The sequence below is a fragment of the Monodon monoceros genome, unplaced genomic scaffold, assembly GCF_005190385.1.
Source record: "Monodon monoceros isolate NGI ecotype Baffin Bay Population unplaced genomic scaffold, NGI_Narwhal_1 Super_Scaffold_2, whole genome shotgun sequence".
Taxonomy (NCBI): domain Eukaryota; kingdom Metazoa; phylum Chordata; class Mammalia; order Artiodactyla; family Monodontidae; genus Monodon; species Monodon monoceros.
In genome coordinates, this window is record NW_021703776.1 from 19140760 (window position 1) to 19162902 (window position 22143).

General features: G+C 37.1%; 1 protein-coding gene across 2 annotated transcripts in view; it reads left to right on the plus strand.

Moving 5' to 3' along the window:
- Nucleotides 1-22143, plus strand: part of RELN (reelin) — a 519854-nt gene that overhangs the window by 306733 nt on the left and 190978 nt on the right. For both annotated transcript variants that reach the window (XM_029233992.1, XM_029233993.1), the window contains exon 11: nt 8051-8196. In XM_029233992.1, the coding sequence (XP_029089825.1) occupies nt 8051-8196 (146 nt within the window). The remainder of the gene's footprint in view (nt 1-8050; nt 8197-22143) is intronic.

The window sequence follows — 22143 nt, forward strand, 5'->3', positions numbered from 1 at the left end:
AGTCTTTAGAATAAGCATGTTACTTAACACTATCTCATCTAATCCCCACAATTGCCCCATTTCACAGATGAAAATATAGAGGCTCAGAGAGGTTAAGTGGCTTCTCCAAGATCAAACAGCTTTGATTTTCAAAGCCAACTACATTGTATTATAAAGCCCCAGCCCTTCTGTTCCTCAGTATCTTGCAGCCTCCCACGTTGCACCTGGCATTCTTGGCCTTAATTTGAGGAGGCCAGTCTGAAAACTTCAGATGCTCTGAAAGTTAAGTTGATCCCTACAGACAAGGTTAACAACTGCCCTATGGAATTTTACATTGTTATTCTTTCTCTCATTACTCCAATTCAAATCTGTCACTATTGCCATTTTAGAGTTGTCATAACTATTGCCAAATAATTACACACTTGTTACAAAATATACCATGAATTGAATCTTTATGAATCGTTGTACAAAGTGGTTCAAATGCTTAATGAATCCATAAAATAATGAGAAAGAAACACTTTTTAAGCTCCCTAAAATTTGCTCACTGTGGTTGAATCTATTGTGTTGACTAGAGAAAATGCACTTCAGCCCTCCTGCACCTGGACTGTGTTTATAGCCAAGTTTTCAGTTTTTTAACTGGCATTAAATTACCTAGAAATTGAACGTGTGGAAAATGACAGAAATTCATTTTGCCTCATGAGAGAAATCATTCTCTTCCTATTTTTTTTATAAGCATGAAAGTCTGTACCATTAAGGACCATTGAACCAGGATGTAGGAAATATATATATTTCTATATGATAATAGCTATAGCATGGTGAAAGGCTTAGGAAACACAATGATTTGTAGGGTGTAGATCAGTCCATTTCTAGTCACTCAGTCATACATACCAGTTTAATCCAGAAACTCCTATACCAATATATTTTATTTCCAACCAGTGGCTAATTTATGGCTCTGCCAACAATGCCATTTTAATTAATTTTATTCATCTTATTTCTCTTTCCTCTGCTCCTCATATCTCAACTGTTATGCGTTGCCTAGATTTTAATTTAAAAACCTCTCCTCTCTAAGGAGCAATCTGAAGTGGCAAAAATAATCACTTAAAATATTACAGTCATTAAAAAATTGGCTGTGGTGGAAGCTGTGCATTTTCAATTTTCCTACAAATGATGTTTTAGCTCCTTTTAAAGTGTGCTTTGTATCTGAATTGTCTGCCACCAGCCAGCTTGGCTATCAAAAATGGTCTTCCAGCTGGGTGGGCTGAGTGACAACTCCTTAATGGAGGAAATGGATGGCTCTCTGCTCATGTGGAGGGGAAGGCATACCAGGCAGATTTCATTCCATCTGCCACCAGCTCTCTGCAAGCTGGCATTGCCCAAATGCCCAATATACTCATTCCAACTAAAAGGATATCGTCAAAACTAAATTGTAAGGCTACAGATGTCTGAAAGAATCATCAGGGCCATTAGACCCCAGGGAGATAATATTAAGAGTTGCCTCAGTGTTCATCTTTGATGAAAACCTAATTAAACTATGGTGAAGGCAATTGTAAGTACTTTTACAAGTACAGAGGTGAAATCATTAACATTTCCAGCAGCGTATAGGGAGCAGCCTTAGAAAAATGCTATCCTGAATTGTGGCCAAAGACTTGTTATATTGAGGAATTTTCACTGATGTTTCCTGTCGATGCTTTTCTGAATGGCAAATTCTTGTCAGTTACAGGGTGTTCTGCTTTTCAAGTAAAGGAAACCCATTTAACAGCAAAGTAGAAAAATATTTTTGATTGACAGATGGAAACGAATAAGGATGATATTTAAGTGATTTTAAAAACTGTCATTGGTCAATGCTAAAATAATGAAGTAAAAATAATAATTAACATCATCATTAATTTAATTAGGAAGGCTAGGGATAGAAAGAAATATATAGAGCCATCTGCAGAATTTATACCTTTATTTTACCAAAAATAAATTCTTAATTACCTGATATATACTCACCATAAGTCAGTCAAAAGCTAAGACTCACATGATAATATGTTCTGTTAATTGTGTTTTCCACTTAAGATAGCAGCTCATCCACCTTCCAGATCAATTTTGTTCTTTTTCATGTTTGTGTAGTATTTCATCATGTGGCTCTACTGTAATTCATTTAAGTATTCCTTATTTATGGAAATTTGTCCTCTTTTTTTCTATAACAAGAAATGCTGTGGTAAACAGCCTTGTACATATATTTTCAAGCACTCATGCTATTTTTGTCTATAGCACAGATACCTAGAAGTGGAATTTCTGGGTATGGTTGCATTAAACACTAAAATTTTAAAATAGATACTGCGAAATTATTCAACCAAAATAATCCTGTCAATTTATATCATAACCAATAGAGTCTTGTTTTCTTGTACCCTCATTTATGCTGGACGTTTCCGTTATTAAAACTGTCTCCAATTCAACAGTTAAAAAAAAAAAAAGCTAAGACTCAGGAAGTCACATGTTATTTGTAATCATTTACTCAAGAAAACCTGCTATATTTTTACCATACTCAAAGTAAAGTAGCCCTGAATTCCAAAGTATTCTTCTTGTTATATTAAAGCTCACGTATCTCACAGAGTTAGACATTTAACTGTCTTACGAAGTTGTTTAGATTTTAATTGTCTCGCAAATGACATGAGTTTGAATAGATGCTGAACAAAAACAGCTGGGTATTAAAATCACTGAGAGCAATTTTCTGAAATTCTTTCAGTTCACATTTTGTTTGGCTCTTTAACATAAATACATAGATATACAGTTCATCTGTAAGAAAAGTGGTGGCACACATCTTGCATTATTAAGTTTTCCTAAGGAAAATGTTTAGTAATCTGCCAAAGTTTGGAGAACTTTTAAAGTTCTAATTGATGGTTCAGTATGCCCTGAAAATGAATGAATGTTTGTAGTATTTTACCATATTGTATTGTGCAACATATTCTTTTACATTTTACTAAAGGTTTTAAGTTGATCTGAAGAATTTTAGTGATTAGTCTAATGAGAAACAATTTAAAATAGATTTAAATATTCTATTTCTCTATAACCTACTGCCAAGGGTATATATTACAAAGGGAATAAAATAGTGCATATTTAGAAATTCGTGGAAAAGTGCATATTTAGAAATAAAATAACAATTATTTTGTACCACTTAGAGATTTCAAAAAAATACTTCCACATAAAATATAATTTGTGCTTCTAACAACGTCTCTAGGAAATAGATATTATTGGCCCCATTCCACAGCCTAAGAAACAGGCCTAGATGGGTTAAATGAGTTGTGCAAAACCATGTAGCCATTCAGTAGAGAAAATGCATCAGAACATGCCTTCTGATTCCAATCCCCAAACTCCTTGAGGATGGACAGTAACTGAGTTTTCATTCTTTGTCAAGAATGTTTTTGGTTTCCAGTATTTTGGGGTTTTTTCTAACCTTAATCACCTCAGCTCATGTAAGTGCTAAATTAATTGAATTGGGTTCTAGGGAAAAGTTCAAGCACCCCTACCCACACAGGTGGTGGATTTCCATTCAGAGGCAGAGATGTAATCTCAAACAAGCAGAGGCACAGGGGCTCTATCTCAATCTGAATGTAGTCAGGCATAAATTCTTAGTTTGGAGAGCATCTGGGAAACCAGTCCAATACTAAGACACTGAGCCCCCTGTGACCAATTCTAAAGTAGAATTAATGTAAAACTCTAACTAGCCTTGTAATTGACGCAGGAATCCTCAGAATGAGAACCCTGACTGGCCCCCTATCTTTCCCAGGATTCCTAAATATAAGGATTATACATAATCAACTTCTCGGTAGGCCCATTCCTGCTCAAATGGCTCAGTAATTCACCAGTTTTGCACAGACTATCCCCTATTTTATAGTCCCAATAGTACCCAGCTGGCTTATATTACCCTTACTCCAAACCTTGAAAACATCTGTTCTACTCATAATGGCTGAGGCAGAAATTATGTCCTGATCTCCTTAGCATGGTGGGGAGCAGAGCAAGCCATCCGTTGTAGTGTGTGCACTCAGTGCATCTCCAGGCCCTGCTGCCCAGAAATTGGCAGCCCCATCCTCCTAAGAGACGGGGGATTTGATTCACTTCACGCTGAGCTGTGGCTGTTCGCTTTGGGTCTGTCACAAACTTTCTTTAGCAATGTGTTGATGTACTAAGACTATGATGACGAAAACATTCAAAGAGCAATACTTTTCCCCCTCCACACCCAAAAGGGCATTGGGCCCATTTGGGAAGAGAGAATAGAGTGGAATATGAATCTTCCCCTAAACTCGACAGACAGGGTTAAGATGTTTCACTGCAAGTCCAGCACTGACTGTTATAAACCACTGCCCTGTTTGTTTGAATTTAGACTTTGAGTATTGTCCTTTTACTGCCAATTGGTGAAGAACAGCTCCTTCCCTATAAAAATGAACTATGTAAAAAACTATACCATGCTGTCCTTCATGGAAAGTTGGCAAAGACATCCTACTAGTTTTTAGATTTGCAATTATGAAAATTGGTTAACACTCAAAGTGAGTGTTCATTTTTCTCAGGTTTTCTTCATACTTGTTATGATAAATATTACTTGTATTTCATACGCTGGCGCTAGCAGTTATAATGACAGAAAGGTATATTGATAGCTAATTTTTTTCTTCCAGTTTTATTGAAATATAATTGATATACAACACCATAGAAGTTTAAGGTGTACAGCATAATGATTTGACTAACACACATGAAATGATTAACACAGTGTTTAGTGAACATCCATCATTTCATATAGATACAATATTAAATATAAAAAATATGTTTTTGATAGCCAGTTTTTAATAGTTGTATAATTACAAATGATCTACTAAACTACCAAATGTATTTGGTAACAGCCAAATAACTAACAAAAAGATCCTTTAAAATATACTTAAGGGACTTCCTTGGTGGTCCAGTGGTGAAGAATCTGCCTTCCAATGCAGGGGACGCAGGTTCGATCCGTGGTTGGGGAACTAAGATCCCACATGCCGCGGGGCAACTAAGCCCATGCACCACACTACTGAGCCCGCACGCCTCAACTAGAGAGCCCAAGTGCCGCAAACTACAGAGCCCACGCGCCCTAGAGCCTGGGCGCCACAACTGGAGAAGGGAAAAACTGCATGCCACAACTAGAGAGAAGCCCACGCACTGCAACGACGATCCTGTGTGCCGCAACTAAGACCCAACGCAGCCAAAAATGAATAATAAATAAATCTTAAAAAAAAAAACTTCAATTTTTCTAAAACACCAAATCATTTTAATTTTGTAAAGTGAGTTTAACAGTATGGTATTCAGTTTCATAATGATGTGTTTCTTTACATAAATTTTCTATCTCAACTAAATTAAAATATGCATCAAATATGTTAATAATATAAATCTTGGAAGAGTAGCAAAGCATAGTTATGTATAACACAGTCTTAAAATATTAACAAACAATTCTGAGGTAAACAGAATCAAAATGGAAATAATTAAATTGATGTTTAGCCAGAAATGACCAAGGTTTTATGTTAAGCAAGTCACTCTTTTCATTACACAAATATAACCTTTTAAATTGTAATATAGATTATTCTGTTTTCACATGTATAATATTTCATATATGCCCTTTCCTTGGACAGTGACCTAATGTCATTTGCATCAGTGTCAGAGTCCTTATATTAATTCTAAATAAACATAGGCCATAGTTGTTCAGGATTCCAGAATGGGAAGATAACTGTGAAAACCACTATTTAGAGCTCGGTGGATTTATTATTAGGAAAGTAATCTTTGTTATTCTAGTTAGCATTCATTATCTTTACAGAGTGCATAGTAGTAGAGGATCCTTGGGTTTGTCATTGCTTGACAGTTTCTATTTACTGTTTTGTTTTTTGGGGGGTTTTGATAGATGTATTTAATGCAGAATAATTACCACAATAATGTTAGTTAACATATCCATCACTTCACGTAATTACAACTTTTCTTTTTGTAGTGAAACTTCTAAAATCTATTGTCTAAATAAACTGAATCCTAGGGTTTTTTTTTGGTTGTTTTTTTTTTTTTTTTGCGGTACGCGGGCCTCTCACTGCTGCGGCCCCTCCCATTGCGGAGCACAGGCTCCGGACGCGCAGGCCCAGCGGCCACGGCTCACGGGCCCAGCCGCTCCGCGGCACGCGGGACCTTCCCGGACCGGGGCACGAACCCGCGCCCCCTGCATCGGCAGGCGGACCCCTAACCACTGTGCCACCAGGGAAGCCCTGAATCCTAGTTTTGATCAATGTACCTGGGTTAAGGATCATATATAATGAGCTCAATTTAACATCCGTGAATAATCTGTACTCACTGTGGTGTGAAGAAGAGCCTCAGGCAGGTGAAGCCTGCCACACACTACAGTATTATCTAAGCTGATGGCAGGCCCAGTGGGTATGCCTTACGTCTTAGTGCTGTGAAATGACTCCCCCAAGATCATATGCTCCAATTCTCTTGAACTTCTGGAAGCTTCTGAAAGCTTTTTTACTCTTTCAGTATAGAAGTCTGATATCCCTCCCCATTGATTTTACCTGCCATAATTAGTTTAATAGTCATAAAACATTTCTTTGCACGCATCACTGCTCTATTTTAGAACATCACTGCTGATGGCATATTGCAGAGATCTCTTAGATTACCATTTAAGATCCTTTACAGTCAGGCTCCAGTCTAATTCTCAAAATTATGCCTACTTATCACCTATGTAATTTATTCACATTTGTCATCCAACTTGGATTTTTCTCAGTCCTTTAAAGCCAATTGAAGACCTGCTCATACATGAAGCCTGCACATCTAGACCAGCCCTGGACACAGTGATTCCTACCTTCCTCCACTCATTAGCTTTCCATATGCTGCCTTTGATAAATATCAACTAGACTGTAATTTTTTAGAGCAAAGATTAGATATTATTATACTCTTATAAACCCCTTCCCTCCAGTACCTTCCTTAACGCTTACTACATCATGAGTTCTCCATAACAGATTAGTTAATTACCTGAAAGGCATAACCATATCATTCATTTATTCATTTATTGAATTACTCAACAAATATTTTCGAATTCCTACCATATGCCAAGCACTGTGCTAAAACCTGGAATACAGGGACATGACCCCTGCCCTGCAGAACTTACAGTCACTGGGCCCAACTGATACTCTCTGTCCAGTTATTTTTCTTCATTCCTATTTTAAGAGTATATAAAACTTAAAAGAATGTTTGGTCTTTCATTTTTTAGCATTTCTCTATGTGTGACATTACCAAAAAATGATTAATGCAAAAACTTATCATATTTTTTAAAACTAAATACTCAGTTTACTCAGCTCCAGAGTTGGATCTTGCCTTTGACTATTCACTTTAAGCTGAAAAAATGTAGGTTAAAAAAAAAGCATCACAAAAAATTATTTTTCTTTATTCTTTGTAAGCCTGGTGTTCTTTTGGAGAATAACAAAGTTTGTTGTTTATGAGCTCCTCCTTGGGGACATCATGCACTTCCTAGGTCTGGTCAGACATTTTACTCAAAAGCTGGCTGAGAATATATGATCATATCAGGGATTACTTTGACCTTTTCTGTATTCCATGTTTTGATTAGCAAGCTATTCGGCTCATATCCCATTTATAGACAAATTGTGAAAGGCTTGAATGGCAAGCCAGAAATATATGGAATATTGAGAAGGTCAGTGTGATTTAGCCTGTAACCACAGTATTGAAAATATATGACACGTCATTATCACACTTAATTCCCACAACAAGGACTGTGGTAAAGATGGGAAATTATTCCAATTAAAATATTCTTGTTTCATACTGAAGGCTGAGGTGGCAAAGCTCAAATGGCCTCTTGACTCCTTTTTCGTGATAACTTAATAAGCTAGAGAGAAACTGTAATTGAATTAAACAAGACCAAAAAAAAAGAGGTAACAATTTCTTTTGATTTCGGAGTCCACCATAGAGGGAATAACATAATGAGTTTTCTAAAAACTCTAATTATACATGAGTAAGACAGATATAGCTACAAAACCAATTCAACAGACACCCCATGCTCTCTTTTTATCTACAGCATAGCTGTCAGTCAGATGGGAACTCCATTTATTTCCATGGAAATGAAGGCAGTGAGTTCAATTTTGCCACCACCCGGGATGTAGATCTTTCTACAGAGGATATTCAAGAGCAGTGGTCAGAAGAATTTGAGAGCCAGCCTACAGGGTAAGTAATTGTTATCTCCCATGCTGTGTATAGCACTTACATTTATTCCACTGGAAATATTTTAAATGCATATTGTTAAATAGCAAAAGTATGCTTAATACTGGTGATCCTTATCATAGACAAGCCAAAAGGGGTACACTTATGTTAAACATTCTTTATTAAGCAATCAACTGTTTTTATGCATACTAATTTTTGTGATTGCAAATACCTTTTAACTTCAGTTGAATCACTTATATCTCATCTTTGTTTCTTCAGCTTTTACTGGGAAAATGTGTTTTATTTTTCAATGCGTATAGAATATAAAATCTTTCCACTACTTTTATATTGAGACTTTCAGTTGTCTTCCTGGGGTCTGAGATTTACAGATGCTGTTACCTGATTTTCAGTGGAGTGTGGCTGTGATCTGTAAAAATTGATTTAGGGGGTAAAATTTAATCTTTGAGAGATTTTTTAAAAATATTTTAAAATTTTTTAATTCTTGGCTGTGTTGGGTCTTAGTTGAGGTGTGTGGGCTTCTCTTAGTTGTGGTGTGTGGGCTCCAGAGCACGTGGGCTCTGTAGTTGTGGCACATGGGCTCTCTAGTTGTAGTGTGCAGGTTCTCTAGTTGTGGCGTGTGGGCTTAGTTGCCCTGCAGCACGTGGGAATCTTAATTCCCTGACCAGGGATCAAACCTGCGTCCCCTGCATTGGAAGGGGGATTCTTAACCACTGGACCACCAGGGAAGTCCCTGAGAGATATTTAAAGAAAGAATATGGGGTTGAGGTTGAAACAATGAGGATGGTTTGGTGGTAGTATTTTCTGGCCATTCTGAACTATGTGACTTCTTCTGGGTCCAGTGGCCCTAAGATATTTCCTATTAATTGAGTAGCACTTTCAGAAATTCAAGCTGAAAAAAATTAATAGGTTCAGAGAAACAAAATTCATAAGGTAGTATGAATTGGAAAGAAATTCTAGAAATTCTCTGGTTTGCACCTGGCTTTTTTTTTTTTTTTTTTACACTATACACTTGTAATCATAACACCAGGTCCTTACTGCTGTTTAGTGTATGTTTTCTAAGACTATGATGAAGATGAATGAAATTAACATAAAGTGTAATTTCATGATGGATATGAAATAGCAATAATTTACTGCTTAACTACGAGGAACTTTCCCAGAACACAACATCTGAGGTAATCACATCCCTCTGATCTCAACAAATTCAATCAAAATTGGATGGGATTCTAAGTGTCAGAGGGACGAGAAGGCCACTATTGATGACCTCTTGGGTTCCCCACTTCCTATGCATTGCCCAGAAACTGCATTTGGACCCAATAAAAGGGAAATCTGACCAGCAGCCTAAGCCACTGCTACTGCTGCTTGACCTTCTGCTGCCACATCAGGGTCTCTCACTGTTGAAAGCTAGATTTCTACAGCAGCTGACCCAGCCCTGCTCTTCCCCACCTCAGGGAAGTCCAGCTGTGGGAAGCCTCTGAAGGAGACTGACACTTTGAGGGACCCCACCCCCTCAAGGGTGCACTATTGACCTTTCCAAGCCTAGCAGTGATGCTCAAGCCCTTCAGTCCACAGAACCTTCTCTTTCAAGGTTCCTGTCACTCTTGAAGTCCCATGTCCAGTGTGGCTGTGGTGTCTCCTTGAGGGACCAGCAACCATTGTTCCTCTTTCTTGTGTCCAGGATCTCCCCAGGAACCTGGCTGCTTTCATTTGTAGCTCTTGTACTACATAGGGCTCATTCCACTCCCCTCAGAGATCCATGGGCTTTGATGGGGTCTAGAACTTTGACAATGCATGCCAAGTCTTCTTTACCTACCTTCTAGAGATAAAAGGTCCATCACCAGCTTTACATCACCATATCAGTTCTTTCTTTCTGACCCCTGATATAAAAGACCAATTCAGATCCCTTTCCTGATGATGGAGCTTAACTGCCTATGAGAGGGTCCCAAATTTTGAAGCACCAGAGACTCGTGACCTCCAGTCCTTCACCTCTCCAAGCTAATACCACCTATGCAGCAGTTGTAGGTCATTTTCTTCAGTGAGACCTACATCCTCTAGGAACACAAATGATGCCACAGTGTTGTCCAGATACCCAGTCTCCATCCCACTAAAGCAGAGAGAGAAACACAAGTCTTCAGTGGTACCATTCTGATACATGCGTAAACGCTTTCCTGTTATTTATGTAGTTAGCTGGCTAGCTAGTTACCAAGTTATCTCTGTCCTCGAAGTCCTAATGTCCTCTTATTCTTCTGGGAAGAGATACAATTTATTTTTACCTATGGCCTTCATATCCACATATTCCCTCTCCTAGAATGCCCTCTTCTTTGTTTTAGCTTGCTGTATTATCAAAAATCATCTATAAAAGAACAAAAGAATGCTTACTGGATGGATTAATGGTCCATACAGCTCTCTGCTACTAACATTAGTGGAGACTTAGTACAAACACACACAAAAAAACCTTTATGAATTAAGCTTAGAAAGGAATAGATTTGATATTAGAAGAAACCACACACATTTTAGAAAATTAATGTACTAATCCAGAAAAATAGCTGGCAAAAAATATATTCCAATTAACAGATCAGACATTCTGCTATCTCAGAGCACTACTGATGTGAGAATTTGTGGCTAAACCAAAATATTCATCTCCCAAAACAAACAAAATGAACTAAAAGTATTTATGCTTAAAAAAAGAGCTAAATTCAACACAGATACAGAGGAACATCAGAGCAAATTCCATTCGCTCAGTGACTCAGGTGGTTTCTTTGGCCACTTCTCAGTAGTGAGGGTTTTGGTCACAGATAAGAGGCCGATACTTTCAGGCTGTGACATTGTCAGCAGATTTCTGTTCCAATAACGTAGAATAATGTGCTCGACAAAAGCACCTGTGCCACTCTAATTAGAACACAATTAATTCACCTTAATTCTAAAAGCAGCTTAATTATTCTAGCAACCACACCTTAGGTTTATTTGTAGCTTTTCCCCTAGGATATCAGACCACACCGCCCCTCTCAGAACTACCTCATTTGTGCTCTCATCTGGTGAACCATTTATCCACATTGGCGTTATATTATTTAAAAAGGTATAAAAGGATAATGAGACTAGTGTTTTCTCTGGGGATGATGGTAAAATGCTGCTTTAATCCATAGCGTTGTATGTGAATGTGTGTGTGTGTGCCCCCTCTCCACATCCACGCATTCCCAAACGATGCTTTATTGATCTGAGAAAGAAAGCTGTTATAATAATTTATAATCAAAGCTCCAGGGAAAAAATCCTGTCACAATCAAATTAACATGAAGCATTTTTACCTAGGGTACGAGCTGACAAAGAAACACAGATTAGGAACTTGGTAGTGAAATTCTTGTTGTGTTTTATCAGCCGGATTTACTGAATATTTGTCTCATTCGTCCCCTCAGCCATCACCACCCACAGAATTTATCATCAAAAGCTCACATGCTAAAATAGACATAAAACGTAGGTGGTAAACCCCCACTCTATTCAAGAGTGACCAATTAAATTGATTGGATTGTAGCTTTGAGGTCACTTTCTTTTAAGACAGAGAAATTAAATTATTAATATGGATATAATATTTTCATCTCGTTTAACTATATTTTTCTCCCATAAGAATTATGAGAGAGGGCTTCTCTGGTGGCGCAGTGGTTGAGAGTCTGCCTGACGATACAGGGGAGAGGGGTTCGTGCCCCGGTCTGGGAAGATCCCACATGCCGCGGGGCGGCTAGGCCCGTGAGCCACAGCCACTGAGCCTGCACGTCCGGAGCCTGTGCTCCGCAATGGGAGAGGCCACAGCAGTGAGAGGCCCGCGTACCAAAAAAAAAAAGAATTATGAGAGAGAGAAAAAAGAATATGCAGTCCTCTCTAATAATAGCTTCAAAACATTTCATATGAATGGCAAGAAAAAAAAGCCAGTGTCATTATGACTTTTTTGGAAACCACTTTCCAAATATTCCTGTTTTCTTTCCATTTGAGTCAAATTATTTGATCTCAGATCACAAGGATGCAAAAGCTGTTTGCCTTTTACATCATAAAGCTGTATGTTGATAGGCTTATTTTACGTGGGATTTTAAAGTTTCTTTTCTTTTTCCTAAAGACACATCTGTTACTTCAGCAAGAGAGAAACTTAAATAGATACACTGTTAATTTATGTGAGCCTTTCTGAACTTTGGCTTAACCTCACAAACACATCATTTAGTTAGCAACTACCATATCTCACCCATCTGAGGCTGTCTTTGGGTGGGAGGGGGCTTTGTAGAAAAACACATTACTAGAATATAGAATTTGTATACTTGTCTTTCATCCCAAATGAAAACATTGTATGTTTTTAACTATTCAGATAACTTTAAAAAATATGTTTTTTTGCTGTCACCGAAGTATTCATGTTAGAGAAGCTCCACACATGTAATGAATATTAAACTATTTTTTTGAAGTGTAGTTGATTTACAATGTTGTATTAGGTTCAGGTGTACAGCAAAGTGATTCAGTTATACATATATATATATATATATATATATATATATTCTTTTTTCAGATCCTTTTTTTTTTCTTTTTCTTTTTCCAGATTCTTTTCCATTATACGTTATTATAAGATACTGAATATAGTTCCCTCTGCTATACAGTAGGACCTTATTGTTTATCTATTCTATATATAGTATTTTTTTAAAGATTTTTTTGATGTGGACCATTTTTAAAGTCTTTATTGAATTTGTTACAATATTGTTTCTGTTTTATGGTTTGGTTTTTTGGCCACAAGCCATGTGGGATCTTAGCTCCCCGACTAGGGATTGAACCCACACTCCCTGCACTGGCAGGCAAAGTCTCAACCACTGGACCACCAGGGAAGTCTCTATATATAGTATTTTGTAACTGCTAATCCCAAACTCCTAATTTATCCCTCCCCACCTTTCCCCTTTGGTAACCGTAAGTTTGTTTTCTATGTCTGTGAGTCTATTTCTGTTTTGTAAATAAGTTCATTTGTATCATTTTTTTAACTTCCACATATAAATTATATCATATGACATTTGTCTATGACTTATTTCACTTAGTGTAATAATCTCTAGGTACATCCATGTTGCTGCAAATGGCATTATCTCATTTTTTATGGCTGTATAATTGAATATTAGACCATTGAATCAACACAGCATGCTCTAGTCTTCCCCACCTGCCCCAAATCCTTGGAAACTACAGAAAACAAGCAAATGAATCTATAATGACAACAGAGTGTGCCCTAATTGAGTCAGGAATTATGAAGTGTTGCACAAAAGAAGGAAAAAAAATAGAGAGAGAAAGAGAGAGGAGAAAAGGATCGATGGAAGGAGGAAACTATAATCCAAAACATATATTGAATGACACACTACAAAAGGGTCCTAGGTACTGGACACAGGAATCAGATGGGTCTCTGGAGTCCTGCTGTCGGGATTGCTAAGTAGGTGAGTCTTTGACTACACACACTTCTGTGCAGGCATGTCTGCCCCTAGGAACAGACAATGAATGTGGACACTTGGAATGGAGAAGCAGGGCAATGCCAGGAAACTGGAAACCTCCAGGACCCCTGTGGTACCCCCCACCCAAGGGCACATCTGCTCCCATTGGTGGGCATTTTTACACCAAAACTAAGGAAGAATAGCAGATACAAATCTAAGCAAATGGTCTAGAATCATCAAATCTGAGGAAAATCCACTCCATTAAAAAAAATTCATCAAACTAGAGAACTAAGAGCTGAGAAAATAGAAGTAGCAGAATAAACAAATGGAGATTTTATAAGAAGTATAATTGATACCCTCAGAGAGATAAGAGAGCAGACAGCATTTGTGAAATTAAAACAGATTTTGTGAGGAAAAAATAGAGATGTGAGAAATGAAAATATATGATTGTTGAAACAAATTTAATGGATTTTTCCCTCTGAATATGAGCATTAGCATAGCTGAAGAACAAATTAATGAGCTGGAAATTTGAGTCTTGAAATCTTTCCAAAACTTAGGGTTATTGGATGTAAGAAAAAGAAATGTAAAGTGTACAGGGGAGATTGGCACTTCTAACATTAGAAATAATAGGAATTCCAAAAGGAGGAAGGGTCAGAGGGAATATGTGGAATGAAATATTCAGAAATATAATTGAAGACAAGTTCCCAAGACTTAAAAAAGAAGAAGAAAGAAAAAGACATAGTTCCTATGAATGAAAATGTTTAGCAAGGTGGATGGAAAAATATCCAGTCCTAGACCATCAGGGAGAAACTTTAGAATGCAGAAAAAAGAGGAAATGCTAAAAGCTTCTAGATGAGATTCACTGTATAATACTTTCCTTAGTAACACTAAGCATAATTTTATAAAATGAGGCAGTTATCTTAATGTTATGAGAGAAAATTATTTGGAACATAACATTCCCCTCCAGTCAAATATCATTCAAGTATTGGGGAAAAATAAAAATTTTCAGACACACAGGGTTCAGAAAGTTTACTACTCCTGAATGCTCTCTGAAAGAATTACTAGAAGATGTATACCTGGAAATAAATCCAAGAGAAATATGATAGATTCAAGAAAGAGGAGTGAGCAAGGAAAAAAGTAAAGCTTGTAGTTCAGACTGAAAAAAGTATTGATTATTGAAAATTTTTAATAAAAAATTGGAATTAAAGCCCAGATGACCTCAATATGAGAGGTACAGAGGGAGACTGACAAGAAGAGAAGAAGAAGGAATTAAAATACTGCCAAAGTTCTTAACTTGCTTGGAGTGAGGATATAGATCTTGGGTAACTCTTAATGTTAATAGAAAACTTTAAGGGTAAATATGTGTGCTAAAGAAAATAGATTAGACCAGAGGACAGACAGCAGAAGCAAGAAGAACTACAATCCTGCAGCCTGTGGAAAACAACCACATTCACAGAAAGATAGACAAGATGAAAAGGCAGAGGGCTATGTACCAGATGATAGAACAAGATAAAACCTCAGAAAAACAACTAAATGAAGTGGAGATAGGAAACCTTCCAGAAAAAGAATTCAGAGTAATGATAGTGAAGATAATCCAGGACCTCGGAAAAAGAATGGAGGCAAAGATGGAGAAGATGCAGGAATTAAAGAACAAACACCTAGAAGAATTAAAGAAGAAGCAAACACAGATGAACAATACAATAACTGAAATGAAAAATACACTAGAAGGAATCAATAGCAGAATAACTGAGGCAGAAGAACGGATAAGTGACCTGGAAGACAGAATGGTGGAATTCACTGCCATGGAACAGAATAAAGAAAAAAGAATGAAAAGAAATGAAGACAGCTTGAGAGACATCTGGGACATTAAATGCAACAGCATTCGCATTACAGGGGTCCCAGAGGAGAAGAGAGAGAGAAAGGACTGGAGAAAATATTTGAAGAGATAATAGTCAAAAACTTCCCTAACATGGGAAAGGAAATAGCCACCCAAGTCCAGGAAGCGCAGAGAGTCCCAGGCAGGATAAACCCAAGGGGAAACACACCGAGACACATAGTAATCAAACTGACAAAATTAAAAACAAAGAAAAATTACTGAAAGCGACAAGGGAAAAATGACAAATAACATACAAGGAAACTCCCATAAGGTTAACAGCTGATTTCCCAGCAGAAACTCTACAAGCCAGAAGGGAGTGGCACGATATATTTAAAATGATGAAAGGGAAGAACCTACAAACAAGATTACTCTACCAGGCAAGGATCTCATTCAGATTTGACAGAGAAATCAAAAGCTTTACAGACAAGCAAAAGCTAACAAAATTCAGCACCACCAAACCAGCTCTACAACAAATGCTAAAGGAACTTCTCTAAGAGGGAGACAAGAGAAGAAAAGGACCTACAAAAACAAACCCATAACAATTAAGAAAATAGTAATAGGAACATACATATCGATAATTACCTTAAATGTGAATGGATTAAATGCTCCAACCCAAAAACAGAGGCTTACTGAATAGATACAAAAACAAGACCATATATATATATATGCTGTCTACAAGAGACCCACTTTACACCTAGGGACGCATACAGACTGAAACCGAGGGGATGGAAAAAGATATTTCATGCAAATGGAAATCAAAAGAAAGCTGGAGTAGCAATACTCATATAAGATAAAAGAGACTTTAAAATAAAGAAGGTTACAAGAGACAAGGAAGGACACTACATAATGATCAAGGGATCAATCCAAGAAGAAGACATAACAATTATAAATATACATGCACCCATCATAGGAGCACCTCAATACATAAGGCAAATACGAACAGCTATAAAAGGAAATAGACAGTAACACAATAAAGGTGGGGGACTTTAACACCTCACTTACACCAACGGACAAATCATCCAGACAGAAAACTAATAAGGAAACACAAGCTTTAAATGACACAATAGACCAGATAGATTTAACTGATGTTTATAGGACATTCCATCCGAAACCAGCAGATTACACTTTCTTCTCAAGTGCATATGGAACATTCTCCAGGATAGATCACATCTTGGGTACAAATAAAGCTTCAGTAAATTTAAGAAAATTGAAATCATACCAAGCATCTTTTCTGACCACAATGCTATGAGATTAGAAATCAGTTACAGGGGAAAAATGTAAAAAACACAAACACATGGAGGCTAAACAATACGTTAGTAAATAACCAAGAGATCACTGAAGAAATCAAAGAGGAAATCAAAAAATACCTAGAGACAGATTACAATGAAAACGCGACAATGCAAAACCTATGGGATGCAGCAAAAGCAGATCTAAGAGGGAAGTTTATAGCAATAGAAGCCTACGTTAAGAAACAAGAAACATCTCAAATAAACAATCTAACATTACACCTAAAGGAACTAGAGAAAGAAGAACAAACAAAACCCAAAGTTAGCAGAAGGAAAGAAATCGTAAAGATCAGAGCAGAAATAAGTGAAATAGAAACAAAGAAAATAATAGCAGAGATCAATAAAACTAAAAGGTGGTTCTTTGAGAAGATAAACAAAATTGATAAACCATTAGCCAGACTCATCAAGAAAAAGACGGAGGGGACTCAAATCAATAAAATTAGAAATGAAAATGAGAAGTTACAACAGACACCGCAGAAATACAAAGCATTCTAAGAAACTACTATAAGGAAGTCTATGCCAATAAAATGGACAATGTGGAATAAATGGACAAATCTTTAGTAAGGTATACGCTTCCAAGACTGAAACAGGAAGAAATAGAAAATATGAACAGACCAATCACAAGTAATGAAATTGAAACTGTGATTAAAAATCTTCCAACAAACAAAAGTCCAGGACCAGATAGCTTCACAGGTGAATTCTATCAAACATTTAGAGAAGAGCTAACACTCACCCTTCTCAAACTCTTCCAAAAAAGTTGCAGAGGAAGGAACACTCCCAAACTCATTCTATGAGGCCACCATCACCCTGATACCAAAACCAGACAAAGATGCTATAAAAAAAGAAAATTACAGACCCCTATCACTGAGGAATATAGATGCAGAAATCCTCAACAGAATACTAGCAAACAAAATCCAACAACACATTAAAAGGATCATACACTATGATCAAGTGGGATTTATCCCAGGGATGCAAGGATTCTTCAATATACACAAATCAATCAATGTGATACACCATATTAACAAATTGAAGAATAAAAACCATATGATCATCTCAATAGATGCAGAAAAAGCTTTTGACAAAATTCAACACCCATTTATGATAAAAATTCTCCAGAAAGTGGGCATGGGGGAACCTACCTCAACATAATAAAGGCCATATGTGACAAACCCACAGGAAACATCATTCTCAATGGTGAAAAACTGAAAGCATTTCCTCTAAGGTCAGGAACAAGACAAGGATGTCCACTCTCGCCACTATTATTCAACATAGTTTTGGAGGTCCTAGCCACGACAATCAGAGAAGACAAAGAAATAAAAGGAATACATACTGGAAAAGAAGAAGTAAAATTGTCACTGTTTGCAGATGACATGATACTATACATAGAGAATCGTAAAGATACCACCAGAAAACTACTAGAGCTAATCAATGAATTTGGTAAAGTTTCAGGATACAAAATTAATGCACAGAAATCTCTTGCATTCCTATACACTAAAGATGAAAAATCTGAAAGAGAAATGAAGGAAACACTCCCATTTACCACTGCAACAAAAAGAATAAAATACCTAGGAATAAACCTACCAAGGGAGACAAAAGACCTCTACTCAGAAAAGTATAAGACACTGATGAAAGAAATCAAAGATGACACAAACAGATGGAGAGATATACCATGTTCTTGGATAGGAATAATCAACATTGTGAAAATGACTATACTAGGCAGAGCAATGTCCCTATCAAATTACCAGTGGAATTTTTCACAGAACTAGAACAAAAAAATCTTAAAATTTGTATGGAGACACAAAAGACCCCGAATAGCCAAAGCAGTCTTGAGGGAAAAAAACGAAGGTGGAGGATTCAGACTCCCTGACATCAGACTATACTGCAAAGCTACAGTAATCAAGACAATATGGTACCAGCACAAAAACAGAAATATAGATCAATGGAACAGGATAGAAAGCCCAGAGATAAACCCACGCACCTATGGTCAACAAAGGAGGCAAGGATATACAATGAAGAAAAGACAGTCTCTTCAATAAGTGGTGCTGGGAAAACTGGACAACTACATGTAAAAGAATGAAATTAGAACACTTCCTAACACCATACACAAAAATAAACTCAAAATGGATTAGAGACCTAAATGTAAGACCGGACACTATAAAACTCTTAGAGGAAAACATAGAAAGAACACTCTTTGACATAAATCACAGCAAATCTGTTTTGATCCACCTCCTAGAGTAATGGAAATAAAAACAAAAAAAAATAAATGGGACCTAATGAAACTTAAAACTTTTGCAAAGCAAAGGAAACTATAAACAAGATGAAAAGATAACCCTCAGAATGGGAGAAAATATTTGCAAACGAATCAACGGAGAAAGGGTTAAACTCCAAATCATATAAACAGCTCATGCAGCTCAATATTAAAAAAACAAGCAACCCAATCCAAAAATGGGCAGAAGACCTAAACAGACATCTCTCCAAAGAAGACATACAGATGGCTACGAAGCACATGAAAAGCTGCTCAACATCACTAATTATTAGAGAAATGCAAGTCAAAACTACAATGAGGTATGACCTCACACCAGTTAGAATGGGCATCATCAGAAAATCTACAAAGAACAAATGCTGGAGAGGGTGTGGAATAAAGGGAACCCTCTTACACTGTTGGTATGAATGTAAATTGGTACAGCCACTATGGAGAACAGTATGGAGGTTCCTTAAAAAAATAAAAATAGCATTACCATGTGACCCAGCAATCCCACTAATGTGCATATACCTAGAGACAACCATAATTCAAAAAGACACATGCACCCCAATGTTCTTTGCAGCACTATTTAGAATAGCCAGGTCATGGAAGCAACTAAATGCCCATTGACAGATGCATGGATAAAGAAGATGTGGTACATATATACAATGGACTATTACTCAGGCATAAAAAGGAATGAAATTGGGTCATTTGTAGAGACGTGGATGGATCTAGAGACTGTCATACAGAGTGAAGTAAGTCAGAAAGAGAAAAACAAATATCATATTTTAACACATATATGTGGAACCTTGAAAAATGGTACAGATGAACTGGTTTGCAGGGGAGAAATAGAGACACAGATGTAGAGAACAAATGTATGGACACCAAGGGGGGAAAGTGTTTGTGTCATGAATTGGGAGATTGGGATTAACATATGTACACTAACATGTATAAAATGGATAACTAATAAGAACCTGCTGTATAAAAAAATAAGTTAAATAGAATACAAAAATTCAAAGAAAAAGAAATTTGCCATTTATAGGCTACATAACTTCTAAAGCATTAGGTTAACATAAAACAAAGAGTACTTAGTCCAACAAATGCCAGGAAAGTGACAAAAAATAAACAATAAAAAACAGGGTAAATAGAAAACAGAAAACAATTTGGCAGGAACATATCAGTGCACAATAAATTTGAGTGAGATATATTCATTTATTAAGTGAGGTTTTCACAGTAGGTTTTTTAAAAATCAGCTATATGTTTGCTATTTATGAGAGACTCAAACTAGAACAACACAAGAAGTTGAAAGTCAAAGAAGAGAAACTAATATACCAGATAAATGCAGCAAAAGAAGCAAGGAGGCATATTAATTTCAGATATTCAAATCCGATAAAGTAGAATTCAGATGTAAGCATTTAAAGGGCTAAAAAGAAGTATTTTTGTGTGTGTGGCTTTTTTTTTTTTACATCTTTATTAGATTATTATTGCTTTACAATGTTGTGTTAGTTTCTGCTGTACAACACAGTGCATCAGCTGTCTGTATACCTATATCCCCTCCCTCTTGGGCCTCCCTCCCACCCTCCCCATCTCACCCCTCTAGGTCGTCACAAAGCACCGAGGTGATTTCACTGTGCTATACAGCAGCTTCCCACTATCTATTTTACACATAGTAGTGTGTCCACAAGTCTGTTCTCTACATCTGTGTCAGTATTCCTGCCTTGCCACTAGGTTCATCAGTACCATTTTTCTAGATTCCATATACATGCATTAATATACGGTGTTTGTTTTTTTCCTTCTGACTTACTTCACTCTGTATGACAGACTCTATGTCCATCCACATCACCACAAATGACTCAATTTCCTATGCAACAGTATATGAAGAACACTTTGCACAATGCATGACATATAATAAGCAATCAGAAGACTTAAAAATTGGTTGTTATTCCAACTATGCTTATTATCGGTAACGGGATATGACCAAAGTGGTACTCAAAGAAAAATTATATTCATAGTAACTAATAAGATATGAAAGAAACACAAAGTTGAATAGTCCAGCGAAACGTATATTGGATTCTCTAAATAAACCAATGAAATGTCATTTTTAAAAAGACAGTATTAGTTAAAATGATAATTGGATATATTTTAAAACCATGGAAGTGCTAAAGTGAATCAGAGTAAACTTGTTGCAAGCTGTTAAAAGACTTCTTGGGCTTCCCTGGTGGCGCAGTGGTTGAGAGTCCGCCTGCTGATGTGGGGGACACGGGTTCGTGCCCCGGTCCGGGAGGATCCCGCGTGCCGCGGAGCGGCTGGGCCCGTGGGCCGTGGCCACTGGGCCTGCGCGTCCGGAGCCTGTTGCTCCGCAGCGGGGGAGGCCACAACAGTGGGAGGCCCGCGTACCGCAAAAAAAAAAAAAAAAGACTTCTTGTTCTGGTTTGCTTTTGATGTGGGTTCTAAAATTACTTTCTGTTTACACAGATTGTTTTTCTGTTTTGAAACATAGTAAATTTTCAAATAATAAAAGAATAAGTTCATATGATTAGGTATGCTAAAATTGTTCTGGAATTCCTTCATAGAAATTTTAAACCGTTCTTTAATTTGCAGCATGTGTACATCTTTGTTTTTGACACTGCCATTCTTGAGTTCGTTAATAACCCCTTCCCCTCTCCAAACCAGCTGTCCATGTGAGCATCCAGAATACAGCAACTCACTCCCTCTTCAAGAGAGGACACTCTTTACTGAAGTCACAGAAAGAAGAGAGTGAAATCTGAATCCTCCCAAAGTGATTTAATTCCTCACAGCTTGGCATAACACTAGCCCGTGATAGGATTTTTCTGTAGAAGGCTTTAGAGGAGGCTGCTGGCACTGAAATGTTCAGATGCCCACTTCTTCAGCATGTTTCATTTTCTATAGTCTTTCCTCAGTAGTTCACCTGCTGCACACTGACCACAAGGCAGTCCTGAATATGTAGGAGTGTATACGAAGGAAAAGCAGAACTCTGACCCCTCACAAAACATAGCTCAGGGTTATCTAGAACATATTCAGGAGCATTAGGAAATTGAGAATTTATTCCTCAGCCCCATAAAGTATGCTAAGTAGTATAATTATTTAGCTTTGTAT